The sequence below is a fragment of the Mustela putorius genome, unplaced genomic scaffold (assembly GCF_011764305.1).
Source record: "Mustela putorius furo isolate JIRA1106 unplaced genomic scaffold, ASM1176430v1.1 tig00000596_pilon_pilon_pilon, whole genome shotgun sequence".
Lineage (NCBI taxonomy): Eukaryota > Metazoa > Chordata > Mammalia > Carnivora > Mustelidae > Mustela > Mustela putorius.
Genome location: NW_025421428.1, coordinates 12,944,445 through 12,968,588, shown reverse-complemented (window position 1 = coordinate 12,968,588; position 24,144 = coordinate 12,944,445). Strand labels below are relative to the sequence as shown.

The 24,144-nt window shown below is 50.2% G+C and overlaps 1 protein-coding gene across 1 annotated transcript; it reads left to right on the top strand.

Annotated features, from left to right (window-relative positions):
* Positions 1–561: 561 nt before the first annotated feature.
* On the top strand, positions 562–23,776 carry TTF1 (transcription termination factor 1). The gene is made up of 11 exons (XM_004757065.3): positions 562–660; positions 1,338–2,397; positions 3,941–4,167; positions 5,771–5,956; positions 7,232–7,310; positions 11,000–11,130; positions 13,348–13,582; positions 15,582–15,671; positions 16,803–16,868; positions 20,196–20,281; positions 21,148–23,776. Exons 2-11 carry the CDS (start codon positions 1,394–1,396, stop codon positions 21,327–21,329), a joined length of 2,286 nt encoding a protein of 761 aa, XP_004757122.1. The 5' UTR covers positions 562–660; positions 1,338–1,393; the 3' UTR covers positions 21,330–23,776.
* Positions 23,777–24,144: the final 368 nt, after the last annotated feature.

Below are 24,144 nucleotides of genomic sequence, written 5' to 3'. Positions count from 1 at the left end.
CTTCTAGCTTCATGCAAGCGTAACCCAGCAGCGTCTGCCCAGCGCCACCTTCCCCGGCCGGCACCCTCCGCGGCACCCACTCCGCTCCAGCGGCCCTGGCCGGCTTCCAGCTCCTCGGGCGACCCAGCGCAGAGCCTCGGCCCTTGGTCCCAGGTGGAACAACCTTCCATCTAGACTTCTGCTCACAGCTCAGCTCCAGGGCTACTCCTCCAAGAGCGAACCCTTCGGCCTGCAGTGGCATCGCTGTCGCCGTCACTCGGTTTCCCTTTTCCCCTCTCCCTGCAGGAGGCCTGGCGCGGTCCTGCTCGCGGTGTCCCGTCTTCCCGAGGTCCGGAGCCCCCCGCCGGCTTCGGGGCTGCGCGGGCACAGGGCTCCGCAAACACGGCAGTCGGCGGGGCGCGCGCGCGAGCGAGGACGCCAGGCGGGGATTCGGTCCCCTCTCCCGGCTTTGGGACCGCGCTCCACCCCACCCTCCCGCGACTCCCCGACGACCGCCCGGAACGAAACCCGCGGGCTACTACGCCTGCGTCACGTCGCGGCGGTGGGCGTGTTGCCATGGCAGCGTGATGCCGAGGCGGGGCCGGAAGCGACGCACGGCTACTTCCGCTTCCAGCGGGGCAGCACTTCCGGATTGGGAGAAAGGTGGCGGCCCTTGGCGCGGTAGGTTGAAAGCGCTTTCCGGGTTTTCGGTTGTTGGGGTTTATTTGATGCGCGTGTGGAGTCCGAGGCGAGGGGTGGGGTCTTCGCCTCGCAGAGCCGGCTTTGGCGGAGGTCTCCAGGGTGGGGAGGCAGCGGAGAGCCTTCTAGAAAGTGGAATTGTATGCTCCAAGACCTGGAGCCAGGGGAGGAGTGTGGCGGGTTTGAGGAACCCGGAAAAACGCGTTGTGTGGCCGGACCACAGCGTCGGACGCGAGGTTAGAGACGAGGCTGGAGGGAACACGGCCTGATCCTGCCGGCCACTGTTCCCGTTAACTTTTTTTTTTTTTTTTTAAGATTTTACTTATTTATTTGACAGAGAGAGATCACAAGTAGGCAGAGAGGCAGGCAGAGAGAGAGGGAAGCAGGCTCCCTGCTGAGCAAAGAGCCCGATGCGGGGCTCGATCCCAGGACCCTGAGACCATGACCAGAGCCGAAGGCAGCGGCTTAACCCACTGAGCCCCCCAGACGTCCCCCCACTTAACTGTTTTTTACCGCATCGTAAGGGCCTCGGGACCAGACCGTAAATTACAGGGAGCCTCCTGAGCGTTCAGAGTAATATTACATTTATAATCGTGACTCCAGGCTTGTCATTGTCATGCAGTCTCATTTCTCTCTGATTTTTTTTTTTTTCTCCCGAGGGTGGTACATTTTGCCAGAATAAACCATTGTTGTCAAGTTGCCCCACAGGAACGGAATGGAAGGAGAATTGAGCAGACTGGAAATTCACACTCCAGTTTTTGACAAGAAAAAGAAAAAGTACTCTGTATATAAGGAAGGCCATCTGAGGCATCCCCATGAAAGTGTCAGAGACTCCCCCCTGGCAAGCGAGCCGTCTCACGGAACCAAGAATAAAAAAAAAAGAAAGGATCGCCAGCATCTCCTCCCTCCCCCTTCGGAAAAATCAGAAATTTGTGGTGAGATGGAAAAGGCCACTTCTAAACCCAAAAAGAATAAAAAGAAAAGGCATAAGGCTTCAGAGATGGATGAGGAAGCAGGTGTGGTGTATGTCGTGGTGGATAAAGAAAATATCGAGAACACGCCAAAGAATTTTAGGGGGGACGTTGACGTCGTGTATGTTGACGTGAGCCAGGAACAGAAGCCAACAAAAGAGTCTGAAGCAGACGAACCGCATTCAGTTCCAAAGTCACAGAAGAACGAGTCGGAAGAGCTGCACCATAAAGTTAGGGAGAGAAAGAGGAGAAAACATCACAGGCACATGGCCTCCTGCGGTGCCGAGCAGGAGAGCCTTGCTGCCCTGCCCGAGTCGGAGCCCTGGGAGCAGGAAACCCCGCTTTCTGTGGACCCTGGAGGTGGAATCCCACAACAACCAGTATCAGCTGATAAAAAAAAAACGTCTAAGAAAAAAAAGCGAAAAATTGCACATGACCAGGAACTGGAGGCATTGCCCGGGCACGAGAGTCTCGAGGTCGCGTACTCTGAGGGATGGCAAGGGGTCAGCGAGGTCGGGACTGCCGAAGGCAGCAAGGAAGCCGGCCGGGTAAAGAAAAAGTCTAAGAAAAAGAAGCGAAGGGCTTCTGTTGAAGGTCCTGTAGCTCCTGGGGCTGATTTTGCAGCGCCTGCTGCGAGCTTTGAGGATACACACTCGGATTCACTGGAACGTAGCAGTGCCCTGATTGAAGAAAGCGTGAAACTCAGGCCACAGAAGAAGACCCAGGCCTGTTTGGGAGAGGAGCAGAGGTAATGTGAGAGAGCAGTGTGTTCCGGTGTGTTTGTCTTCTCTGTGAATTCTGCCTGTGACCTCTTTATCCAGCACACTTGTAGTAGATGGCAGGATTCATGGACACAGAGGGTCAGTTGGACAGAACAATGTACACATTGTAACAGAGTAACTTGGCAGGAACTTCTTCTCTTCATTTATAAAGTAGGGCAGTTAGACCAGGTTTTTACTGAGAACTATTCCAGCCCTGAAATGCTACAAATAGGTTTGAAAGGGCATTTTAAGTCCCCCAAATTACCTTTGTCCATATGCATATACATAGAGGAAAGAATTACATAGAGTTTTTACAGAGCAGAAAAAAACCCTTGAATTAGGTTTCTCCATGGTAAAAGAAATTTAGATGTCATTATTTATATAATTACTGTTTAAGTTAACTACCGATATAATAAGCACAGCGTTGTTTTGTTTTTTTTTTAATTTAACAGTTTTTTAAAAAAGGTTTTATTTATTTATTTGGCAGACACAGATCACAAGTACGGAGGGAGGCAGGCAGAGAGAGAGGAGGAAGTAGGCTCCCTGCTGAGCAGAGAGCCCAATGCGGGGCTCGATCCCAGGACCTCAGGATCATGACCGGAGCCAAAGGCAGAGGCTTTAACCCACTGAGCCACCCGTGTGCCCGCAATTTAGCAGTTTTTTAAGCCACATTATCATTACGGGTTCCTCGGACTTGGGACAGATTTTTCTCTCCATTTTTACTGAATAGCTTTTTTTTTTTTTTTTTTTTTTAAACATTTGTTAGTTTGTCCTGGCCTAAAATAGTTCCATCAAGAAGTTCATTGGGAGAGGATGGCACTTCATCTTCTGGTGGTACCAGAGTGGCCCACTCCCCTCTCATCAGGGCAGGCATGTCAAGGGCAGTGGTTTTGAACTTGTACGGGGCTGTCGGCCCTGTGAAAGCCGCTGACCCTTTGTTCAGACAAATGCATAATAATTTTTAAAGTTTCTTGCCTGTCTGGCTAGCGGACAGGATTGAGCACAGTAAGGGGATTCGGACATCTGGAGGAAAGTTTGGGGATGATTTAGTGACAGGCGCATGGAAAACTAAGCAGAGAGGGAAGATGTGGCCATTGTTACCTGCAGCAAAGCAGCTAACCATGGGGACCCCGAATGGTGATTTAATTATTTACTAACCATTATCACAAAAATTAAAATCTCTGAAGGGTTGTCGGGGGGAGATGTCTTTAGTGTCCATGGGGTAGAAGAGGGCTTAGCTTATTAGGAAGTCAGTGTCTAAAGCCAGAAAAGTTGGGAAATAGTGACCCAAGAACTAACACATGCTGAAAATTGGGCTTCAGGCCACACGGGTCCCTTGTAAGCAGCCTCTGAGTCCTGCATCCATTAGTCACATTATCTCGGAGTCCACGCATCACAGACTGAATCGCTCCAACTTCCCTCCTAGTGTTAGCACCTGCCTTGTCTCCAGGAGGCTCCTTTTCAGAAAAGAACTGGAAAGCCACGAGGGCAAGTGACAGTGAACGTGAGTCAACTCTGTTTTCCCTGCAGGTCAGAACCGACACATGAAGAGGAAAGCCGTTTGGAATTGGCCAAAGATTCCGAAACAAGATACTTATCAGAAGACTCGAGAGACTTGGGTGACTCGGATGTGGACTTGGACTCCGCCGTGAGGCAGCTCCAGGAGTTCATCCCGGACATCAAGGAGAGGGCCGCCACCACCATCAAGCGGATGTACCGAGATGACTTGGGGCGGTTTAAGGAGTTTAAAGCCCAGGGTGAGCTGGTGGCACTTTAATATTTGTCGAACTGGCCTGTCCACCCGAGGAGCCCCTGCCTTTGTTCTGTGAATATTGCAGATTTCTAGACTTGCAGGAAGCATCCTCTAGGATCCCTCCAGAATTGTTGTCTGAGCCATAAAATGCACAAAATGAAGGGCCCTGGTTTTGCTCTTCTCCACCTCGCTTCTGGTAGGAAAAAAGAGGAAGAAGAGGCTGAGTGGCTAAGCCTTTGGGGAAGATGCAGGAATAAAATGAAAATACTATTGTCAGCTTTGTTCCCGAGGTGTTGAGTAGAGGCTAAGCCAGTTGTAGTGGCCTTGGTTCCCACGAGATCCAGCATGGCCTTTTTTTTTTTTTTTTTGTAAGATTTTATTTATTTGACAGAGATCACAGAGAGGCAGGCAGAGACAGAGAGAGGGGGAAGTAGGCTCCCCACTGAGCAGAGAGCCCGATGTGGGGCTCGATCCCAGGGCTCTGGGACCATGACCTGAGCCGAAGGCAGAGGCTTTAACCCGATGAGCCACCCAGGTGCCCCATGGCCTCCTTCTTGATTTCACTGTGTTGTAAGAACCTCACAGAAAGCTTATGGAATTCAAGTCAACTACACATTGAAGGCTGTGTGCTCCAAACGAGTGATACTTACTCAGTGGCAGTGTGAGGCCCGGTATGGCTGGTCACTGTGAAAAGTAAAATGTGGAGCCTTAGGGAGTTAATCATGGTGAAGAGATTGGTTTTAAAAAATAGCCAAGTTAAGGAAGAAACAAGTAATTCACAGAGCAGTAGCTACAGAATATTCCCAGTTCTATTTGTGTATTCTCTGTGCAAACATTTGTGAGTGTGTATCTTATAAAAGATACTTGAAGTAAGTCTAAGAATAGAAAAACACAGTATGGGGACACCTGGGTGGCTCAGTCGGTTAAGCGGCTGCCTTCGGCTCAGGTCATGATCCCAGCGTCCTGGGATGGAGTCCCACATTGGGCTCCTTGCTCTGCAGGGAGCCTGCTTCTCCTTCTGCCTCTGCCTATTGCTCTGCCTGCCTGTGCTCGCTCTCTCTCTGACAAATAAATAAATAAAATCTTTAAAAAAAGAAAAACACAGTCTGTAAGAAAATTTGGTTGATTTGAATTACACAGAGGACTAGCTTGGATCCCATTGCTACCCCCACCTCCATACACATGCACTGAGAACATACGCGAATATTCAAGTCCTTGCTGGCCAGGTCCTACCACCGCCTTGTGGGGAGGAGCGGGGCAGAAGAGAGTAAACAGGAGGTTTCTTTTAAAAGTTTATTTCCGTACTTGAATAAGTTTGAGTTTTTAAATGAACATATATTCCATTTTAATATAAAGAACAACTGCTTCAAAAAGCTGATTGATAAATGGGGAAGGTCCTTCGGAAGGGGATGACCTGGGAAAGACTTTGGGAGAGAAGGGTCGGGGGTGGTGCAGGGCAGGGGAGCTAAGGTCCAGTGCACAGCTGGGGCTGTTCCCAGCAGGGGGGAGCTGCCAAGCCACTGTGTCAACTGCTGAAGACCCGGTGGTAGGTTTGCTTTTTCTCTGTGATTGACAATGCTTGCTTTTTCTCCCCGCCCCAATTCTAGGTGTCGCTATTAGATTTGGCAAGTTTTCTGTAAAGGAAAACAAGCAGTTAGAGAAAAACGTGCAAGACTTTCTGTCCCTGACAGGAATTGAGAATGCCGACAAGCTGCTGTACACAGACAGATACCCAGAGGAGAAATCTGTGATCACCGACTTAAAAAGAAAATACGCATTTCGATTGCATATTGGTAAGTTTCAAACCGTTCCCTCTTTGAGCCTCCACAGCCTTTCCGCCCTAAGCGCAGAGCCCACGGGAAGCATTTAGCACAGCGCCTGGCCCAGTCCGCGTGCACAATGTGTGCTACCTGCTGCCATGCAGCCTGCACTTCTGAGGATTTGGAATGTGTTCGTGTCTCCCAAGTGTAGTATTTTTAGAGATTTTACAAAAAGTGACACGATCAACTTCTAGCTTTCCTACTTGGTAATAAGTATCATTTTGGTTTCTCTTTATTTATCTGTTTACTCTTAATTATGTGTTGTTTCGCATATGCTGCACAGAGCACACTTTTTTTTTAAGATTTTATTTACTTATTTATTAGGGAGTGCGGGGTGGGGCCAGAGGGAGACAGAATCTCAAGCAGACTCTGTGCTGAGCACAGAGCCTGAAGCCGGACTCAATCTCAAGACCCTGAGATCATGACCTGAGCTAGAATCAAGAGTCAGACGCCCAAGGGCATCTGGGTGGCTCAGTGGGTTAAGCCTCTGACTTTGGCTCTGGTCATGATCTCAGGGCCCTGGGATTGCAGGGAGCCTGCTTCCCCCTCTCTCTCTGCCTGCCTCTCTGCCTACTTGTGATCTCTCTCTGTCAAATAAATAAATAAAATTTCAAAAACAAAGAGTCGGTCGCCCAACCGACTGCACCACCCAGGCACTCCAGAGCACGTTCTGATACGCACCAGGATCTTCGAAGTTTTCCGAGCATAGCCTTATCTGTGCTTTGTGTCTAGAACCCTCCTCCTGCAGCCGTGCTTGGGAAGTGAGAGAGTCTTGCAGCAACATGGGCTTGGACTGAAAAAAATCCGTGAATTTAAAAAGGATGATTTCTTAGGTGTTCTCTGGCATGTGCAAGGGGAAACAGGCCTGGGGCCCCCTGTCGAGGCGCTGTTCCGTCCTTCGAGTGGGGAAGAAAGCCAGTCTTGCTGGATTACAAAGCTCTTCGTCTTACGGACTGCGGAGCGTCCTTTCCTCTCGATTCAGATTTTGTTAACGTTACTTTGCTGTATAAGGGCTTTTCACTCAAATTTCGTAGACCAGAAGCTGGAGCCTTGATGTATTAAGTGTGTCGTTTCCAGAGCTCTCCAAGGAAACTGGAGATTCTGTGTGGAATGTGTGAAATCCCAGCCTTGATACAGGGTCTAGGGTAGTGGCAGTAACAGGAGCCACGCTGGGTTCCTTTTCCACTTGTGGCTCCATTTCAGGCTCTGCCCTGTGGGCCCCTCTGACTGCCTTTTTTCTGACTTTAGGAAAGGGCATTGCCCGGCCTTGGAAACTCGTTTACTATCGAGCAAAGAAGATGTTTGATGTCAACAATTACAAAGGCAGGTAAGAAAAGGTCTTAGCAGCTGAGACAGAACATTTTTGCTGATCGTGTAAATTAAAACATCCACAACAGATGAAAGGTGAAAAACCATGAAGACTGTGTGTGTGTGAAGGTAGACTGTGTGTTTGTTGTCAGTGGTATGTCCTCAAAGCCCATTTCGGTTTCTGCCTCTTGAGTAAACGTTTGTGCTGTTCCCCTTTCTAAATCCGTGGCTTTTCTTTATACTTTCCTAGGCCCCCAGCCTGCCGTGCCTCTTACATTATTTATGAGGTTTTCTTTGCTAGTTTGTGAGCTCCCTGTGTACCCAAACGTTCCTTTTGTTTTGTTTTTAAGCTTTTATTTATTTGAGAGGAAGAGACTGAGATCGCGAGAGAGAGCACGGTGGGAGGAGAGGGAGAAGCAGCCTCCCAGCCGAGCAGGGAGCCTGCCACAAGGCGCGATCCCAGGACCCTGAGATCATGACCCGAGCCGAAGGCAGATGCTTAACCAACGAAGCCCGTCAGACGTTCCCTTTCAATGCAATGGTTCCTTCAGCGCTCAGCCCAGTTCTTTGGGTTCTTAGTGAATATTTGAAATTCGGCTGAACACTAAGGTAAAGAGGTCACATAGGAGCAGGTCAGTACTGACCATACAGAGTGTCCTGCGGTGATGGTCATTCTCCTTTTCTCCCCAAGCAAAATACCCAATTATATCTTGTTCCGAACATTCCAGATAAAAGCAGTGTGGATCGGCTGTCGGCTGTGGGTGAGCGCTCTGCTCCAGGCCAGAGGGTCAGGCAGCAAAGCATCCACCAAGCAGCAGCTCAGCTACTCCTCTCACTCTGGAGGCGGATTTAGTAAATCTGACAGGCCCAGTTAGCTGCATGATTTTAAACCAATGCATATATATCCTCTGGCCTCCAAGCACTGATACCATCTTGGTTTCTTAACTTTTGACTAAAAGAAAGAAACAGTTAGCAGAGGCAAAGGTTGCCCACAAACTAGTACCTGCCCTCCCCTTTCCCCCAGCCCCGGGCTTGGGCATCTGTAGACAGATCTTTAAGGAAATTCACTTAAGGGATCATGTCAAATGGGACTTTAAAGAATGCTTTGGCAAATGAATGGTGGCAGCTGAGGTGACATTTTCCTACCTGTGACATAAGCGTGGGAATGAAAGTTTTAGAGCAAGACAAGTCTGTCATTCCAGTGAGAAAGTTCATTTGTTTGCACCACATGATTTGTGTGTGGTGACCATTTGCCCCTAAGAGTATCCTTCCTAAGTTAAGGAATTCTTAGCTGGAAAAAAACAAAACAAAAAAAAAAAAACACAGAAAGCCAAAAATCAAAGAATTTTGAGGCTCTGGGGGATGCCCCACATCAGTACCCCCGTTTGCTCATTCTTACGCCCCCACTTTCTCTCTCATGTCCTCCTTCACGCAGCCTCAAGGCTGCCTTTAAGTTTGATCTCAGAGTGGAGCGTGGGTGGCTCAGTTAGTTAAGCATCTTTTTTCAGCTCAGGTCATGATCCTGGGGTCCTAGGATCAAGTCCCTCGTCGGGCTCCTTGCTCAGCAGGGAGCCTGCTGCTCCCTGTGCTTGTGCTCGCCTGCACGTGCTTGCTCTCTCGCTCGCTGACAAATAAATAAAATATTAAAAATAAATAAAGGGAAAGATCCTGCTCGCCTTGAGAAGGAAACCACTAGAAAGCATGAGTCTTCGCAGTGAGGGATTACACGTCTCTACTTACCATGCTCTGCATTTGTAGATGACTTTCTGAGTGCTAGGCTCTCACTGTCGGATGTAATTCTGCATCACCGTCGTCGGGAAGGGTTAGTATTTTGCTAGGGCTTCTCTTGGATTGAGTTAGCAGAAACCACCATTCCCCGCCCCCTGGCGCTTCCTGACGGCACATGGGAGAAGAATGAGGCACAAACAAGTCCGTGGCAAGAGAAGGGGAACAGGGGACAACAGGAGAAAAGACTGTCGCCCTGAACAGCTCCTCAGCCCCGTGGTTATTGGATACAGACAGTAATCCACAGAGGAGCCGACGAAGGCTACAATTACTCTTATGCCTTGTAGGTAAACGAGAAGGCAGGCAAAATCCACCTGGGCTAGCAGTAATGCTTCTAGTTGAGCAAGCACATTCGGAGGGCTCGTCTGGTTAGCCACAGGTGCCCCCCGAGGACGGAGAGAGAACGGGAGAGCGAAGCAGGCGGCGTCCGCCTCCATCGGGCTGGCGGCCCCAGATGCTCGGCTTCAAGGACGTCTGTCGTCCTCCCCCAGAGGCCTGTTGCCAGCGTGTGCTTTTGTTAAGGCCATATCTCAACATGCTTGGTAACTAGAGTAATTTCTCACGGGTTACATTTTAAGTAATACATTGTTCTGAGGGACACTTACAGCCCCCTGTATTAAGAAATTCTAGAATGCCCCAAGGATTGCTTTCCCTTCACTTAATCACTTGTGTTTCATCTCCAAACCCACTAATAGTGTTTTCCGGTGCTTTTCCTTAGTATATTTGTTTTTTGTTTTTCATTTTTAAAGATTTTATTTATTTATTTATTTATTTGACAGACAGAGATCACAAGTAGGCAGAGAGGCAGGCAGAGAGAAGGGGAAGCAGGCTCCCTGCTGAGCAGAGAGCTCGATGTGGGGCTTGATCCCAGAACCCTGGGATCATGACCTGAGCCGAAGGCAGAGGCTTTAACCTGCTGAACCACCCAGGTACCCCCAGTATATTTGTTTTCATGTGGGACGAGTGCACCATACATTGCTTAAATAATTGTGCACTCATGTGAAGTCAGTGTCTGTTGTCTGTCAAGCTTTGCAGATACCGTGGGGTAGAAAACCACTAGGGCTCCAGCCCTTGTAGGATGTCCCCTCCAGAGCTATGCTGTGCATCACAGTGGCCACCAGCCTCACGGGGCTGGGGAGCCCTTGAAGTACATTCAGTCCAAGTTGAGAGGCACCGTGAGGGTGGTGCCCATGCTGGAGTTGGAGGAAGAGAACGTAAAATACCTCATTAATGTGTTCGGATTCCGATCGCGTGTTGAAACGGCTGCATTTCTAATAGAATGGGTTAAGTCAAATTTTTTATTAGGTTCATTACAGTGACATAAAAGTCATTTTTACGTGGCCACTACAAGGTTTAGGTAACGTGTATGGTTCATACTACGTTTCTGTTGGGCAGCACTGGTCCAGAGGCAGAGACGGGCCAACAGGGGGACCCCTCGATGTCCAACCGCCCGTCCGGGGGGGTGCAGTGAGAGGGGTAGGGCTTTCTCTGGGGGAGAGCGGGGCAGGGGGTAGGGTGTTCAGGTATCCAGGCAGCCTCACAGACGACGGTCCACCTGCAGGGTTTGTAGGGGCCATCCAGGCGGGCGGAGAAAGGCCTGAAGGACACTGGGGCTGAACCGTAAGGAGCGCTGGGCTCTGCGGGCACGTGGAGGAGCTCGTGTTTGGTGCGCGCAGTGCAGAGCTTCTGGGGTTTGGATGGGGAATAGGGACCCAGTGACTTGCTCTGGCCCCTGTTCAGCTGAGCCGGGGCCCTGGCCTGGGACCGCAGGGACTCACAGGACGACCACAGTGAGGCGCCGGGGCGGGAGCTGACGGGACCATCTGCCTGACAGCTTTTCCCAGGACCACTGCCACCCGCCATGAAAGTAGTTTTTAGTCTTTGTCCTTCACTGGGAATTGTAACACGTTTTCGCTTTTTCAGGTATAGCAAAGGAGACACAGAGAAGTTAAAGATCTACCATGCCCTGCACGGGAACGACTGGAAGAAGATCGGCGAGATGGTGGCTCGGAGCAGCCTCTCCGTCGCCCTGAAGTTCTCCCAGATCAGCAGTCGTAAGTGGGGGTCTCGGTGCCCCCCCGCCCCGCCCCGGTGCAGGCCTCCTTGCTGGCTTGTCTGCGGAGAGCGCTGTCGTGCTTTAAGCCACTCTCTGTGCTGATTCACTGCATTTCCTCCTGCATGTTCGTGAGACCACACGGCCTTCACTCCCAAGACCGATGGCGGCCGCACCTGAGGTCCTTCGCTTTCAGCAAAGCTCTTGCCGCCAGCCTGACCAAGGCCCTCGGGAGCTGCGGGGGAGAGAGCCCGGGCGGAGGAGGTTCCCCCCACCAGAGGGCAGGGGAGGCTGCAGGGCGCCGGAGTGCAGTTCGTTCGGCCTGTTAGGCAGGGACTTTTCCAAAACCTCGTGTGTCTTTTTCTCCTTTTTTCTAAAAAGGAAAATTTCCTTGGACATATTCCTTGCATCATAAAATCCACAGCTGCTTCAGGAAGACAGCTCACAGGCAGTGTCTCCGTCGGCACGGGGGCTGGCGGGGGATGTGCTCCGTCACGTGGCAGAGCCCCACGTGGGGCAGAGCGGCCGGGCGGCCGGGGCCCTGGCCCGACTGGGGGCCTTCTGTGCTCCCACGTCCAGCCACTGGCACCACTTGAGGACTCGGTGTGGCCAATACTTCCGGTTTCCAGGAAGTAAAGCAAAAGTTTGCGTTGAGGGGTGGGCGTATGTGTATGTGGGGGGGGGGGTGTGATCTACGTTTTTGTTTTTTTTTTTTTCTTTTGGAACTCTTGATTTTTAAATATTCACCAAAATTGTTGAGAAAAAGTAACACCACTCTGTGCGCCCGATCAGATAGTCGTAGACTGCTGGCTTGAGCCATCTTCCTTTGCCTGATGGTGACCCCCTAGAAGTGGAGGATGAACCACCGATGGTCTGATGCCCTCTCAGAGGCCAATGTGAGGTTCAGGGGTCTTTGTCCCTGTGATCTGAGGTCCCATTTGCTGCTCAGTGCCACACTGGGAGTTCCTGGGGAGAGTTAGGGTGGCAGTGTGAAATCATTCAGTTATTTTTGTTCCCGTTAAATGTTTGAGAATCTACCAGTTTCACACAAGAGACATTACTGTCAGAAATGAGAAGAACATTTTTTTGAAGTTAAAAAACAAACATTGCTTTAAGAATGGACTTTTCTGGCATTGGTTCTTTTTTTTTTTTTTTTTTTTTATTTGACAGACGGAGATCACAAGTAGGCAGAGAGGCAGATGGGGGCAGGGGGAAGCAGGCTCCTGACTGAGCAGAGAGCCCGATGCGGGGCTCCATCCCAGGACCCTGGGATCATGACCTGAGCCGAAAGCAGAGGCTTTAACCCACTGAGCCACCCAGGCGCCCCGGTTCTTTTTTTTTTAAAGAGTTATTTATTGGAGAGAGAGCGTGCACAAGCGGAGAGGGTGATGGGCAGGGGGAGATAATAGCCAAGCAGACTCCTGCTGAGGGTAGAGCCTGATGCAGGGCTCGATCTCACGAGCGGTGATTTCAGGACCTGAGCTAAATCCAAGAGCGATGCTTAACCAGCTGAGCCACCCAGGTGCGCCTCACATTGGTTCTTAAAAAGAAGGGGTTCCACTTAAATTTGCATCTAGCTGTGTTTGATAGCTGTATGTCTGTGTCATCAAGATGTTGCGCTCTGTCATCTGAAAAGTACCTGGTTTAGTTACTTATTTTTTCAAGGGTTTATTTATTTTTTTAGAGAGAAAGAGAGGGAGAGTACGTGGGGGGAGAAGCAGGAGAGGGAAAGAGAGAACCTCAAGCAGATTCCACACTCAGTGCAGAGCCCGACGCAGGACTGGATCTCATGCCCCGAGATCATGACTTGAGCCAAAATCATGAATCAGACGCTTAACCGACTGAGCCACCCAGGTGCCCCTTTAAGACTTAATTTTTTTAGAGCAGCTTTGGGTTTGCAGTAAAATTGAAAGGGAGGTGCAGAGATTTCCCATAGCAGCCTGCTCCCTGCTCCCACATACAGCCTCTGCCATTGTCAGCATCTCCCCTGAAGAGTGGGACCTTGGTTCTAGTCCATGACCCTACACTGCCACGTCATCATCTTCCAGGGTCCATAGTTCATGTCAAGGTCCCCCCACCCCTCCAGTGGTGGTGTTTGTGCTGTGGCTTTGGACAAGTATATAATGACGTGCATGCATCATTGTCATTTTTTCTTTTAACACCGTGCTTGAAAACAAATAGATTAGCAACTATAAGATCGTTTCTTTTGGGTCTATAGCGAGAAATCACGGTGCTTGGAGTAAGACGGAAACCCAGAAACTAATCAAGGCCGTCGAAGAAGTGATTCTAAAGAAAATGTCTCCCCACGAGTTAAAGGAAGTGGATTCTAAACTCCAAGAAGACCCCGAAGGCCACCTGTCCATTGTGAGGGAGAAACTCTACAAGGGCATATCTTGGGTAGAAGTAGAAGCCAAAGTAGAAACCAGAAATTGGATGCAGTGTAAAAGTAAGTGGTAAGTTTTAAGGTTTCTTATGTAAATTTACACCAGATAGCTCCCTCCCCTCTTCCCACACCTCGCACTGCCCGGAGAGGGTACTTGAGTGGGCTTAGTAGGGAGAGCTGTGTGAGGGCCGTGTGCAAAGCCTTCAGGTCAGGAAGGAGCATTTCCAGCAGCCCCTCAGTGTCCACATCCGATCTAAGTTAGCACATAACTAACCCTGATTCATCGTGTGGTTTCCTCCAAAGCTTGAACTTTATAATACTGAATACTGGCTTTTGGTTTCATCCTTGAGTTCTGGTTTCTTCATTCTGTCCCTTGCTTAAGTCTTTAGTAAAACAAAACAGTTCTCTCTGCGGCATTAAAAAACAAATGAAAACAACAGGAAACTCCCCTTTGGCAGAGAGATCACAAGCTTGATGTGCAGGAACTTGCCCCTCCCCTGAGCCTGTCACAAGGTGGCCGTGTTCACTGCAGAACTTCTTGAGACTCGCTAATCACACAGAAGCATTTTCAGGCCTGATCTTGCTGCGCCTTCTTAGCTTGACATGGCTTTTTCGAGCCCCAGAGGGTCTCTGAGCAGGATGGTCCGCTGCTGCAGGAGCCCCTGAAGCTGGGGTCCTGCAGCTCACGACCCACGTCTGGTGCAGAAAGTGGGTGTGGTCATCGTCAGCATCAGATAAGAGAGCCACAGTAGGTATGTTTTATATTAAAAGCACATTCCTGAATACACCATTTATTGTTACCTTGGAAATTTGCTGTGGGATTATCTCTATTTCCATCGAAGACTACAGTCAGGGACATGATAGATCGATGCTTAAAAGGGAAATGCTGCAGAGAAACCACGGATCAGGAGCAGTATAATTCAGATAACGTGTGAGGGTGACTGCTTTTTAATGAGAAGAGAAAAGCAACAAACTTAAGATCTGAATATAGATTTCTCTCACGTACATGGAAATGACTGCAGATGGTGCGTGTCTTTTTTTCTTTTTTTTTTTTTTTTTTTTGAAGATGGATTTATTAGAGAGTGTGGGGGAGGGGGAGAGGCAGAGGGAGAGTGGGAGAGAGTCCAAAGCAGATCCTTCCCGAGCTGATCTCACAACCCTGAGATCATGACTTGAGCTGAAACCAAGAGTCAGATGCTCACCTGCCCCCCACAGGTGCCCCAAGGCTGCATTTTGAACGAACGCATTGGCTGCTGGTACAGACAGCGGAGTCCTCACCTGTGTATCGTGGACCCCCTACTCGAGAATGTAACAGGTCGCGATCTGCCGTCAGATCGCGACATACTTTGCAATTTGAGATGAGTACATACTTGGAGCTGGGTTGCTGCTCTCGTTAGGAGCTGTGGTCACCCTTCCCTTCAGCCATTAGCTGTGGCCGTCAGAGGAGTCGTTGATGACTGTATCAAATCTCCCTTGGTGTTCCAACAGCTGGTGACAGCCCCAACAGCAGTGTCCCCCTGTTTTCTAAACAGGAACAGAGTTTACAGTTCCCCTTAGTACCTGCTAAAGGGCTTATTCTCCTCTTGTGTTTGTAACTTCGTATTACGGAAATTTCACAACACACAGATTTAGAACTCCTTGTATCCCTCATCCAGTTTCGATAACCATCAACTTTCTTTCATCTTATTTATCATTTGCTTTTTTTTTTTTAAAGGTTTTATTTATTTATTAGACAGAGATCACAAGCAGGCAGAGAGGCAGGCGGATAGGAGAAGGCAGGCTCCCTGCCGAGCAGAGAGCCCAATGCTGGGCTCGATCCCAGGACCCTGGGACCATGACCTGAGCCGAAGGCAGAGGCTTTAACCCACTGAGCCACCCAGGCGCCCCTCATTTGCCTTTTAAAAGAAAAAAAAATCAGCCTACTCTCCATGGTGGTCAGTGTTAGCAGTGATGAGTCACACAAGTTAGAGACTGGTTCTGAGTAGGGGTGTCGTAGGTGAGAAAAGTGCAGGAAATCACAGTGGAAACTGAAAATTTTAAGTACATTATGTGTTTGTTTCTTTGAACAGGACGGAAATCCTAACCAAGAGGATGACGAATGGTCGGGACGTGTACCGTGGAGTTAACGCCCTACAGGCCAAAATCAACCTCATCGAAAGGTGGGGATCTCGAGTGTGATGCTGCGGGGGCTGCTCCTCTGTCCGGCCAGAGAGTGGCTGTTGAGCACCAGGATCCACGTGGCCAAGGCTCAGATCCATCTTGCCTACCTGTGTGGCCCTGGGGACATTCCCGGCCTCTCTAGCTCGGTGTGTGCCTCTCCAGTGAGGGCGTTTGTGATAGTACCTGCCTCTTGGGGTTATTGGGAGGAGAAACAAAATTACAGAGTGATTTTCGTCTTTGAAAGTTTCTGGGTAGGTAGAAGTTGTTTCTGTCCACTGGAAGGTGGAGGTGATGTAGTTCGGGCTGAGCCCCACCACTCTCCTGCACGCCTAAGTGCAGTCGCTGTGGCCTGGTCTTTGGTTTTGTCTTTGGTCCCTGGTCCATGCAGAGTCCTCCCTCCACTGAGGGCAGAGAGGCGCGGGCCTGTTTCACAAAGCCTTCATGGCTCGTGGGCTGGGCTTGGGTCGAATGAGTAACAGCAAAAAGCACAGGACACTTGGGATTCTGGCCACCCCCGTAGGGCTCCGTTCTTCCCGCTCGCTGTCCTGAGCCCCGCTGGAAGTTCTCCTCGCCGGCCTGGCTCGTGGAGCCTCCACTTCTCTTTCCCCAGAGGCAGAACGTAGACCAGCAGACCTGAGGAGGCCATCGTGTCGGGCAAGCCTGGGCTCCAGTGATGGCAGCCCCTGTTAGTCATGAAATCTTGAGCCACTGACTGAGCCCTCAGCCACTGGCTGAGCCCTCGGCCCTGGTTCCTCCCCCGTAGACCAGAGATATCGCCTGACCTCAGTAGCTGTGAAACTTTTCACACAGCTCTGTCCCACCATGACGCCCAGCGCGTGCTTACCGTTACGATGTGTCTACACTCAGCTGTTGACTGTGGGGAGGCAACGCGGTTTGGTGGGAGCTGCAGAAGGCCCAGAAGGAGGAGAGATGGTTTTTCCTGTTGGGCTGCAGCTCACTGAATGACCCTGGGCTAACCTTGGGCTGGCAGGCCGACCTCGCCGGGCCTGAGGGAGCTGGGACAGGGGTGAACACATTGGTGCCCCCGAGCATTTCACACGTGTGAGTCCGTGAAGGTGTCCATCATGCTGACTTGCGCTTGAAAACCCCGTGTGTGTTTTTTCCCGTAGACTGTATGAGGTCAACGTGGAGGACACGAACGAGATAGACTGGGAAGACCTTGCTAGCGCCATAGGGTAAGGCTGTGTGTTCAGTGTGAGGCTAATTAAAAGGTAAGATGTGGCCTCACGAGTGACAGATTGGACAGGACTCGCGTGTAGACCGTCCTGTGTGTGGGTGTTTGGAGCCTCCGCTCTGGGTGCTGTGGGCCAGCCGGACCCTCCCTCCTTCCCTCCCCTCCCTGAGGACACGTAGGGGTGGTGAGTGGAATGTGTGCAGAGTCTCCTGAGAGCTTCAGGGAGCTAACCAGTTGAATGACCAATAGAGACACCGCACACCCTTTGCCCCAGTTCGTATTTTCTCCTTAAGCCTGCACGTTAGCTCCACCGTCCGCCTGCCCTCTCCCCCTCCCGTGTCTAAGGGAATAAAGTCATTTTCCTTCCTTAACCACTTGAGAGTTGGTGGTGGGCAGCGTGGCCTAAATGGGAATGTCATTGTGTGTAATCACAGTACGGTTGTCAGATGCTGGACAGCAGACGCCGGGACAGCTGTGTGCTCTAAGACAGCTCACGATCAGATGTCCCAGCAATGGCCCTTTTTTTATTCCTTAAGATTTTATTTATTTGTCAGAGCACAAGCAGGGAGTGCGGGGGAGGGAGAAACAGGTTCCTTACCGAGCGGGGAGCCCAACTGCAGGGCTGGATCCCAGGACCTCAGGGTCAGACATGAGCCAAAGGCAGATGCTTCACCGACTGAGCCCCCCAAGGCATCCCATCTCAGTAATGGCCTTTATAGCATTCCCCCCAGTGTACCATCCAGTCCAGCGCCACACATCAAAGTGTCTTGTGTCCTCGGTGGCCTTCCATCGGTAAAGCTCTTTCGCCTTTGATGCCCTTGAAACTATGGGCGAGCACAAGCCAGTGGTTTGTCACTGCATCGTGAGGCCCAAGATTCTGATTTCTAGTCCTTTGGCTCTGGTGGCATCTGGCGCGTCCCCCACTGTATGAAAGTACCAGTCGTTCTCTTGGGGATAAGAAGGGGCCATGGGAGATATTTTGAGACCATGTAAAGGTCCTCTTCCTCTTCAAGCTCTCGGGGCGGGTGTATTTGCATCTCTCAGCTGTGGGGTGACATTGAACTTGCCTGTGTTTGTGAGTTGCCTCCTTTTGCCTTCGCTGGGCACCTTTGTTGCGCGGGGTCCTTATATTTTGAATCCCTTCCTGCTGCCCAAGACCGAGGCCACCACTGTCCGTATCTGAATTTATTGCTTGCAAAGCACAGCCCCTGTACACAGAGAAGATCGTTGAGGGTTGTGGGGTACGGGGATTGGGGGGGCTCTTGGAAGCGGGGTGTTAGGGGTTGTTTGGCCTCAGTTTTGGCAGGGTGGGTAGTGGGGTAGGGTGGCTGCGCCTGGCTGACTTCAGAAGTGTGACGCTGTCCTTGGTCCATGAGGAAGGGCTTAAGCTGGTTCTGATGGTTATTTGCTCCTGGGGATCAGGGACAAAGAACAATCAGTTTGGTTTTTGTAACTTGGAGAATGGGACGTTTGTCACGACCCAGACATCATGCTCATGGTTCCAAACCCTTCCCTTTTCCAGTTGACATAAGTGAGAGATGGGGCTCCCACTGCTCAGAATCATGGGTCCCAGAGAGGTGGGGGTGGCAGGTGCTTTTGAAAGAGGGGACCTTGCTCTGGACCCACCAGCTCCCATCCTGAGACCCATGGCTCCGAAGCCCTCCCTTTGTAATAACAAACCACTTTTTGAAAAATTGGACATTTCCAGTAAATTCTTGTGCATTTTGTAATGTTGCTTTAGATCACAAGCTCCTAAATTAAAGTTTTGAGTAAAATTATATATTTAAGAACAGATTGTCTCACTTAAGATTTATTAATCTTATAAAACGGTGATTATGGTGTCGTTCAAATACTCTTTGAAAGAATACATGGTTGGGGCGCCTGGGTGGCTCAGTGGGTTAAGCCGCTGCCTTCGGCTCAGGTCATGATCTCAGGGTCCTGGGATCGAGTCCCACATCGGGCTCTCTGCTCCGCAGGGATCCTGCCTCCTCCTCTCTCTCTCTGCCTGCCTCTCTGCCTACTTGTGATCTCTCTGTCAAATAAATAAATAAAATCTTAAAAAAAAAAAAAAAAGAAAGAAAGAAAGAATACATGGTCAAGTTTTAATCAACACAGTGAAAAATAATAAAATGATAAGTTCAGTCTCTTTGGAGTCTTAAAGCCTGCCTTGGGAATTATTTTGGCAAAATGTAAAGAAAGCATGTCTGGCTAATGAGTTATAATGCCTGCTTGGTTTGAAAATGTCCAGATCCGTGATCGTGACCTCAAGCCATAGTTGGGTCTGTGGCCGTTCCCCGGGGTGCATGGCCCTACGGGAAGAGAGAGGGCATGGGGGCCTTAGAGCTTGGCCTCTGCTGTCGGACTGACCTGGCGTTGACTCCTGGTGCTCATTTAGCCATCCTCGGGCACGTTGTTCCTAACTTGTGTCTGAGTCTCGGTTTTTTCGGCCATAAAATGTTTTAACGGGACCGTCGCGAGGACCAAGGAGATCGCACGTAGAGGACACGTAGCCCAGTGTACGCCCAGCTGCTAGTGGTTAGTGTTAGGAAGAACCCAGTAAGAATAAATGTATTCACATGAATTACTTTAACTACTAGATAAATTATTGAAACAAATAAGTCATGCTTTCGTCGTCTAAGAAAAAGTGGCCAGGAAGTGAAGTGAAGAGGTTTTCATTTAAAAAAAAAAACTTAAGATTTGGTAGTTTCTGTCCTACTTACAGTAAATTGCAAGTATATTTGACTCACTAAAACATCATAAGCATCTGCTTTTTTTTAGTTTTGCAAAATTAGAAATCGGGGGACATCTGCCTCTGGATTGTGACAGATAGGCGTTTGTCCTAAGTGCAGTGGTGACCAGTGTGCAGAGTTGGGGTCAGACCACCCCATTGAAGTCCCAGCTATGTCCCTTGTTAGCTGTAAGACCTTTGGCCACTTCTGTGTCCCTCAGTTTCCCCATCTCTAGAATGAGGCATAAGAGTAGTAGCTCCTCATAGAGCTGCTGTGTGGGTTGTTTTCGGCTAGACAGGAAACTCTTAGGGCAGGGCCAAGTACAAGGTGAACGTCAGCATATGTTGGTGTTGTGATTTAAACAGGATCTGGCATGTGCTTTTCGCTTTCTTTTTTTGGTGTGTATTCTGACCGAAATGAACAGCAGCATTTTCATATGTGTCTTACTTCTGTCACGCATTTGTGGACATGATGGTTTCCTGTTCAGGATTAAGAAAGTTACTGATGTCTGTAGATTCCCCTGAATCACTGTACTTACTACATGTAGTGAAATGACCCGTTTTTAAACTGATACTTTTTTTTCCTTTTCCTTTCTAAAGTGATGTTCCTCCGTCCTATGTTCAAACTAAATTTTATAAGCTGAAAGCTACCTGTGTTCCCTTTTGGCAGAAGAAGACTTTTCCAGGTCAGTATTTCCAGTATTTAAATACTTAAGAGGACAGCGGGTGGGTGGTGGGCTGGCAGCGTGACCCTGGGCGGCGACTTTACTTTTGGGAGTCTCGGTGTCTTCGGTTATAGAATGGTAGAAATCATCACCTACTCAACCCCCCACCACCAGCCAGGACTTTGAGAAGTCTAAACCAGAAAACAGGTGAATGGTGGTCAATAGGGTGCTGGGGTCGTGGTCAGCCCTCAGTAAATGACGGACGGCATCCTCCTGGATTGCCACACGCTGGTGCACAGTTCCAGAACAAACCTGAGATACCCAGCCTTCCTGGCAGCCATTTGTGGGTGGTTTCAATATTCCCAAACTCAGATCCTCTGAGTCCTCGTGGACCTTGTTGAATACATGCATACCCGGGCCTCATCCCGTACGTACTGAATCTTAACCTCCACGCTGCATCCAGAGGCCAGATTTCCTGAACAGGGTCCCAGGAGAGCCTCAAGGGGTCTGCCCAGCACCAGCATTTGGGAACCATGAGTTTGGGTGATGCTTTGCCCCGGCGTGTGGGATGATTACTTTTGACCCTCAGCAGACAGCCCCGCCTGGGTTTGAATCTAGCCACATTTGCCCCTACTAACTCCATGACCTTGGCCATGATTCATAACGTCGATCTACCCGTTTCCTCATTTGAAGAATGGGCTGACAGGAAGGCCTGCCTCCTAGGATTTTGAGGGGACTGGTGAAGTGAGTACAGGCAAACCGGTTAGAACAGGACCACGCACACAGTAACAGCAGCACCAAGACACCCGCATCCGTGCCCTCTGCCCTTTGACCTTGGGAAGGAGGCTTTGTACAAATAATGTCAAAATTACTTTTTTTGTCTTCAGAGATTATAGACTACCTTTACGAGACCACCCTGCCTCTGCTTAAGGAGAAGTTAGAGAAGAAGATGGAGAAAACGGGCGCGGAGATCCCGAGTCCCGCAGTGCCCAGGCAGGTCTTCCTGTTCAGAGACATCTTTTATCTTGACGACGACAGTGAGGGAGAAGATGGGGAGGAGCAGAGGTAGGGGACGGCGTTGTGTCCTGTCTGCCTCTCGGGTGTGGTTGGGTTCCTGTGCCTGGGGCAGAGCAGCTGCTTGCAGGACTGATGTTTAGTAGAGAAGGGGCAGCGACCAGAGGAAGGGGACGTCGGCCATGCTTCGTGTTTCGGAGCCTCCAGAGCGACTCACCCGTTCAGACTCTGGTGTGTTTGCGCGCTCAGAGGAAGGGGGGCCTCGGAGTTGATTTGCTACGGCTGGACCACTGAGGACAAGCACAACCGGCGGACTTTATGGAACGGCGTCCCCCGTCCCTCTCGTGGCAGAGGGTAGAGTCACGTCCTGCGAATGTTCCTTCTGTGGATTTCACCGCACGCACGCTCCCCAAAAGGGGGACCGCTGACAGTTTTAGTAAGGCACACCAGCAGGTTCCTTTCCGCTTTCCCATTTGTTGTCTCTGTTCCCAGAGTCTGTGAGTGCAGGATAAGCGTCGTGAGGGCGGGGATCTGCTGGTCTCTCAATCCGGCTTCCGTTGGCACGTCCCTCACTTGGTGCAAGGAGCGCCTCTTCCTCACGTGTTTTGCATACAAGATGCCTTCTCGAAACCAGTCCCTGAGTTCGTCTGGTGTTCCAGCTGGAAAAAAAAAATCCAGACCACAAACCCAGCAGTCTCTTCCACTGCTTCCAGAAAACCTGGCTCTGTTACACTTAGGGAAAGATGCCACGTGGGTCTAAGGCACAGCTCACACCTCTCGGAATTGCGAATCGCAAGGATAATTTACACGTTGGGCTATTCTGTCAAGTCAGGAAAGCGAAGCCACTCTAGGTGTTTCAAACAGAGAAGGATTTAGTGCAGGAATTAGGTTACAAAATTGTTCAACAGGACTGAGCGCACACGGGGAGGCTGACTTCCCGAGCCCTGGGGGACGGAGGGGAGTTGCTGCAGCCCCTGCTGTGCCCTTCCCGTCGCCTTGTCCCCCCACTGCTGCCTCGGCCGTCTCTGCGTTGTCTCCTGCCTCCCTCCTGCCTGCCCGCCTCTCCCGAGTGCCCCCCATGGGCCGCCCCTCAGCAGAACGCTGCCGGCAAGGGGAAGGAGCGTTCCAGGCTCCTGGCCACACGTGAGGCTGGAAGGAAGGGCGGGTGGGCGAGATCCCAGGCAGCCAAGTCACCGTCTGTGCCAGGACAGAACTCCGCCGTCTCCTGAGCGTTCTGCCTAATGTCATTGATCTCCCGTCATGATGTGTGTGCCGTCGGTTAATTACATCCACAAAGCTAGACATTTTTCCAAAGCAGCCGTCCTTGGAGAAGGAAGAATACAGAGACAAGTCTAGGAGGCCAGCCAGCGGCATATCCCCAACACCTGTCGCCCTGGTTGCACGCCTAAGAGACACTCAGTACATATGCAGCAAACAACTGGGATATTCCTTTTTAACAAGCATTTTACCTTTAGTCACTTCCTGTCTGTCAAACCTGCCTGTCCCCATGAAGACAGGAATGAAAGTTCCTTTTGGAGGACAGTCCGGTGAAATACATCAGAGCCTTAAGAATGTATTTTATGATCTAGCGATTTCATTACAGAGGTAAAGCAGATTCACTTTCCAGAAATAAAAAAACTCGTGTATATGAATGGCGTCTTTCTAGTTCGAAAGGCAGACAAAAATGTAAATGTTCCTTAATGGAAATCTGTTAAATTATGGCATATTTCTAGAATGGGATATTATCCAATAATTAAAAATGATTATGATAGATTGGATCAACATGAAGTAAACAGTATTATCAACTAAAATATTTCAGAAGACTATATATTTTCAGTTTTATAAAAGTAAGAAAGGAAATGGTGTATACATAGATGCATTAAAATGTATGAGAGAAATTAAAATCGTAATGTCAACAGTGTTTCTCTCGGGGCAGTGGGACTGTGAATTTATAGGGTGGAATTTTGGATTTGCAAGTGCCAGAAAAGGGGACCCACATGGATCTAAGGAATCCAGGGACTAAGGACTGACGCAGCGACTCGTGGCCACCAAAGATGGAGTTTCTGGTGGATTCTCTGCTCCCCCTTCACCATTGTCCACCTCAGCATCTGTCCGCACACGGGGGCCCCTTCCCATAGTCACGTGCTTCGGCGGACCTGCTGCCCCTCCAGAGGAAGGGGAAAAGGTCTCTTCCAATGACACTTGATTAAGCCCGGGGTTCTGCTCCCCATGCCCAAATTAGGGTCTGTGTCCGGCTCTGAACCATCACTGGAGCCTCGAAGGCAGGACTGTTCAGCCGGTCTGGGCTCAGCTCAGGAGCTGGGATTGAGCGCAGCACGCCTGGAGTGGCTGAGAGGGTAGAAACCCCAGTGGGAAACCAGGGTCCCATCAGCAGAGGAGGGGAAGAGCACTCCGAGAAGCAGCCCACATGTGTGCGTTGACCGTGGGTGTGCTCCTGTCAGTGCTGTGAATCACCCAATAAACTTGTGTACTTTTTGTAAAGTTCTAGTTTTGTAATTTTTTTTCATCGATATCTCCATGCCTACACCCCCCCCCCCCGCCCAGAATAAAACCACCGGGCAAATGTTAGTCTTTGCCAAACACTTTTTACATAGAAGAGTCCAGGAATATGGAAGAAAAGGAAGGGTAGCGTCTAGACTGTCCATGTCAAATGCAGGTCCAGGCGAAGAGAGGATTGTGCGAGAAACCGTGCTTTTACTTCAGGCTCTGCAGGCTTTGCGGAGACCCCTGGTCTGCGGCAGGAGGAGGAGCGGCGGAGGGACGGAGCAGCCCAGGGAGAGACGGGTCTGTCGGCCCCACGCAGGTGAGGGCTGAGCCGTGAAGCAGACCGGCCCAGTTTAGAGTCTGAA

Coding starts and splice junctions, on each gene's coding strand:
- TTF1 (XM_004757065.3), top strand. CDS start 1,394: ATGGAAGGAGAATTGAGCAGACTGGAAATTCACACTCCAGTTTTTGAC. Junction 7,311..10,999: donor GTCAACAATTACAAAGGCAG/GTAAGAAAAGGT, acceptor TCGCTTTTTCAG/GTATAGCAAAGGAGACACAG. Junction 20,282..21,147: donor GCAGAAGAAGACTTTTCCAG/GTCAGTATTTCC, acceptor TTTTGTCTTCAG/AGATTATAGACTACCTTTAC.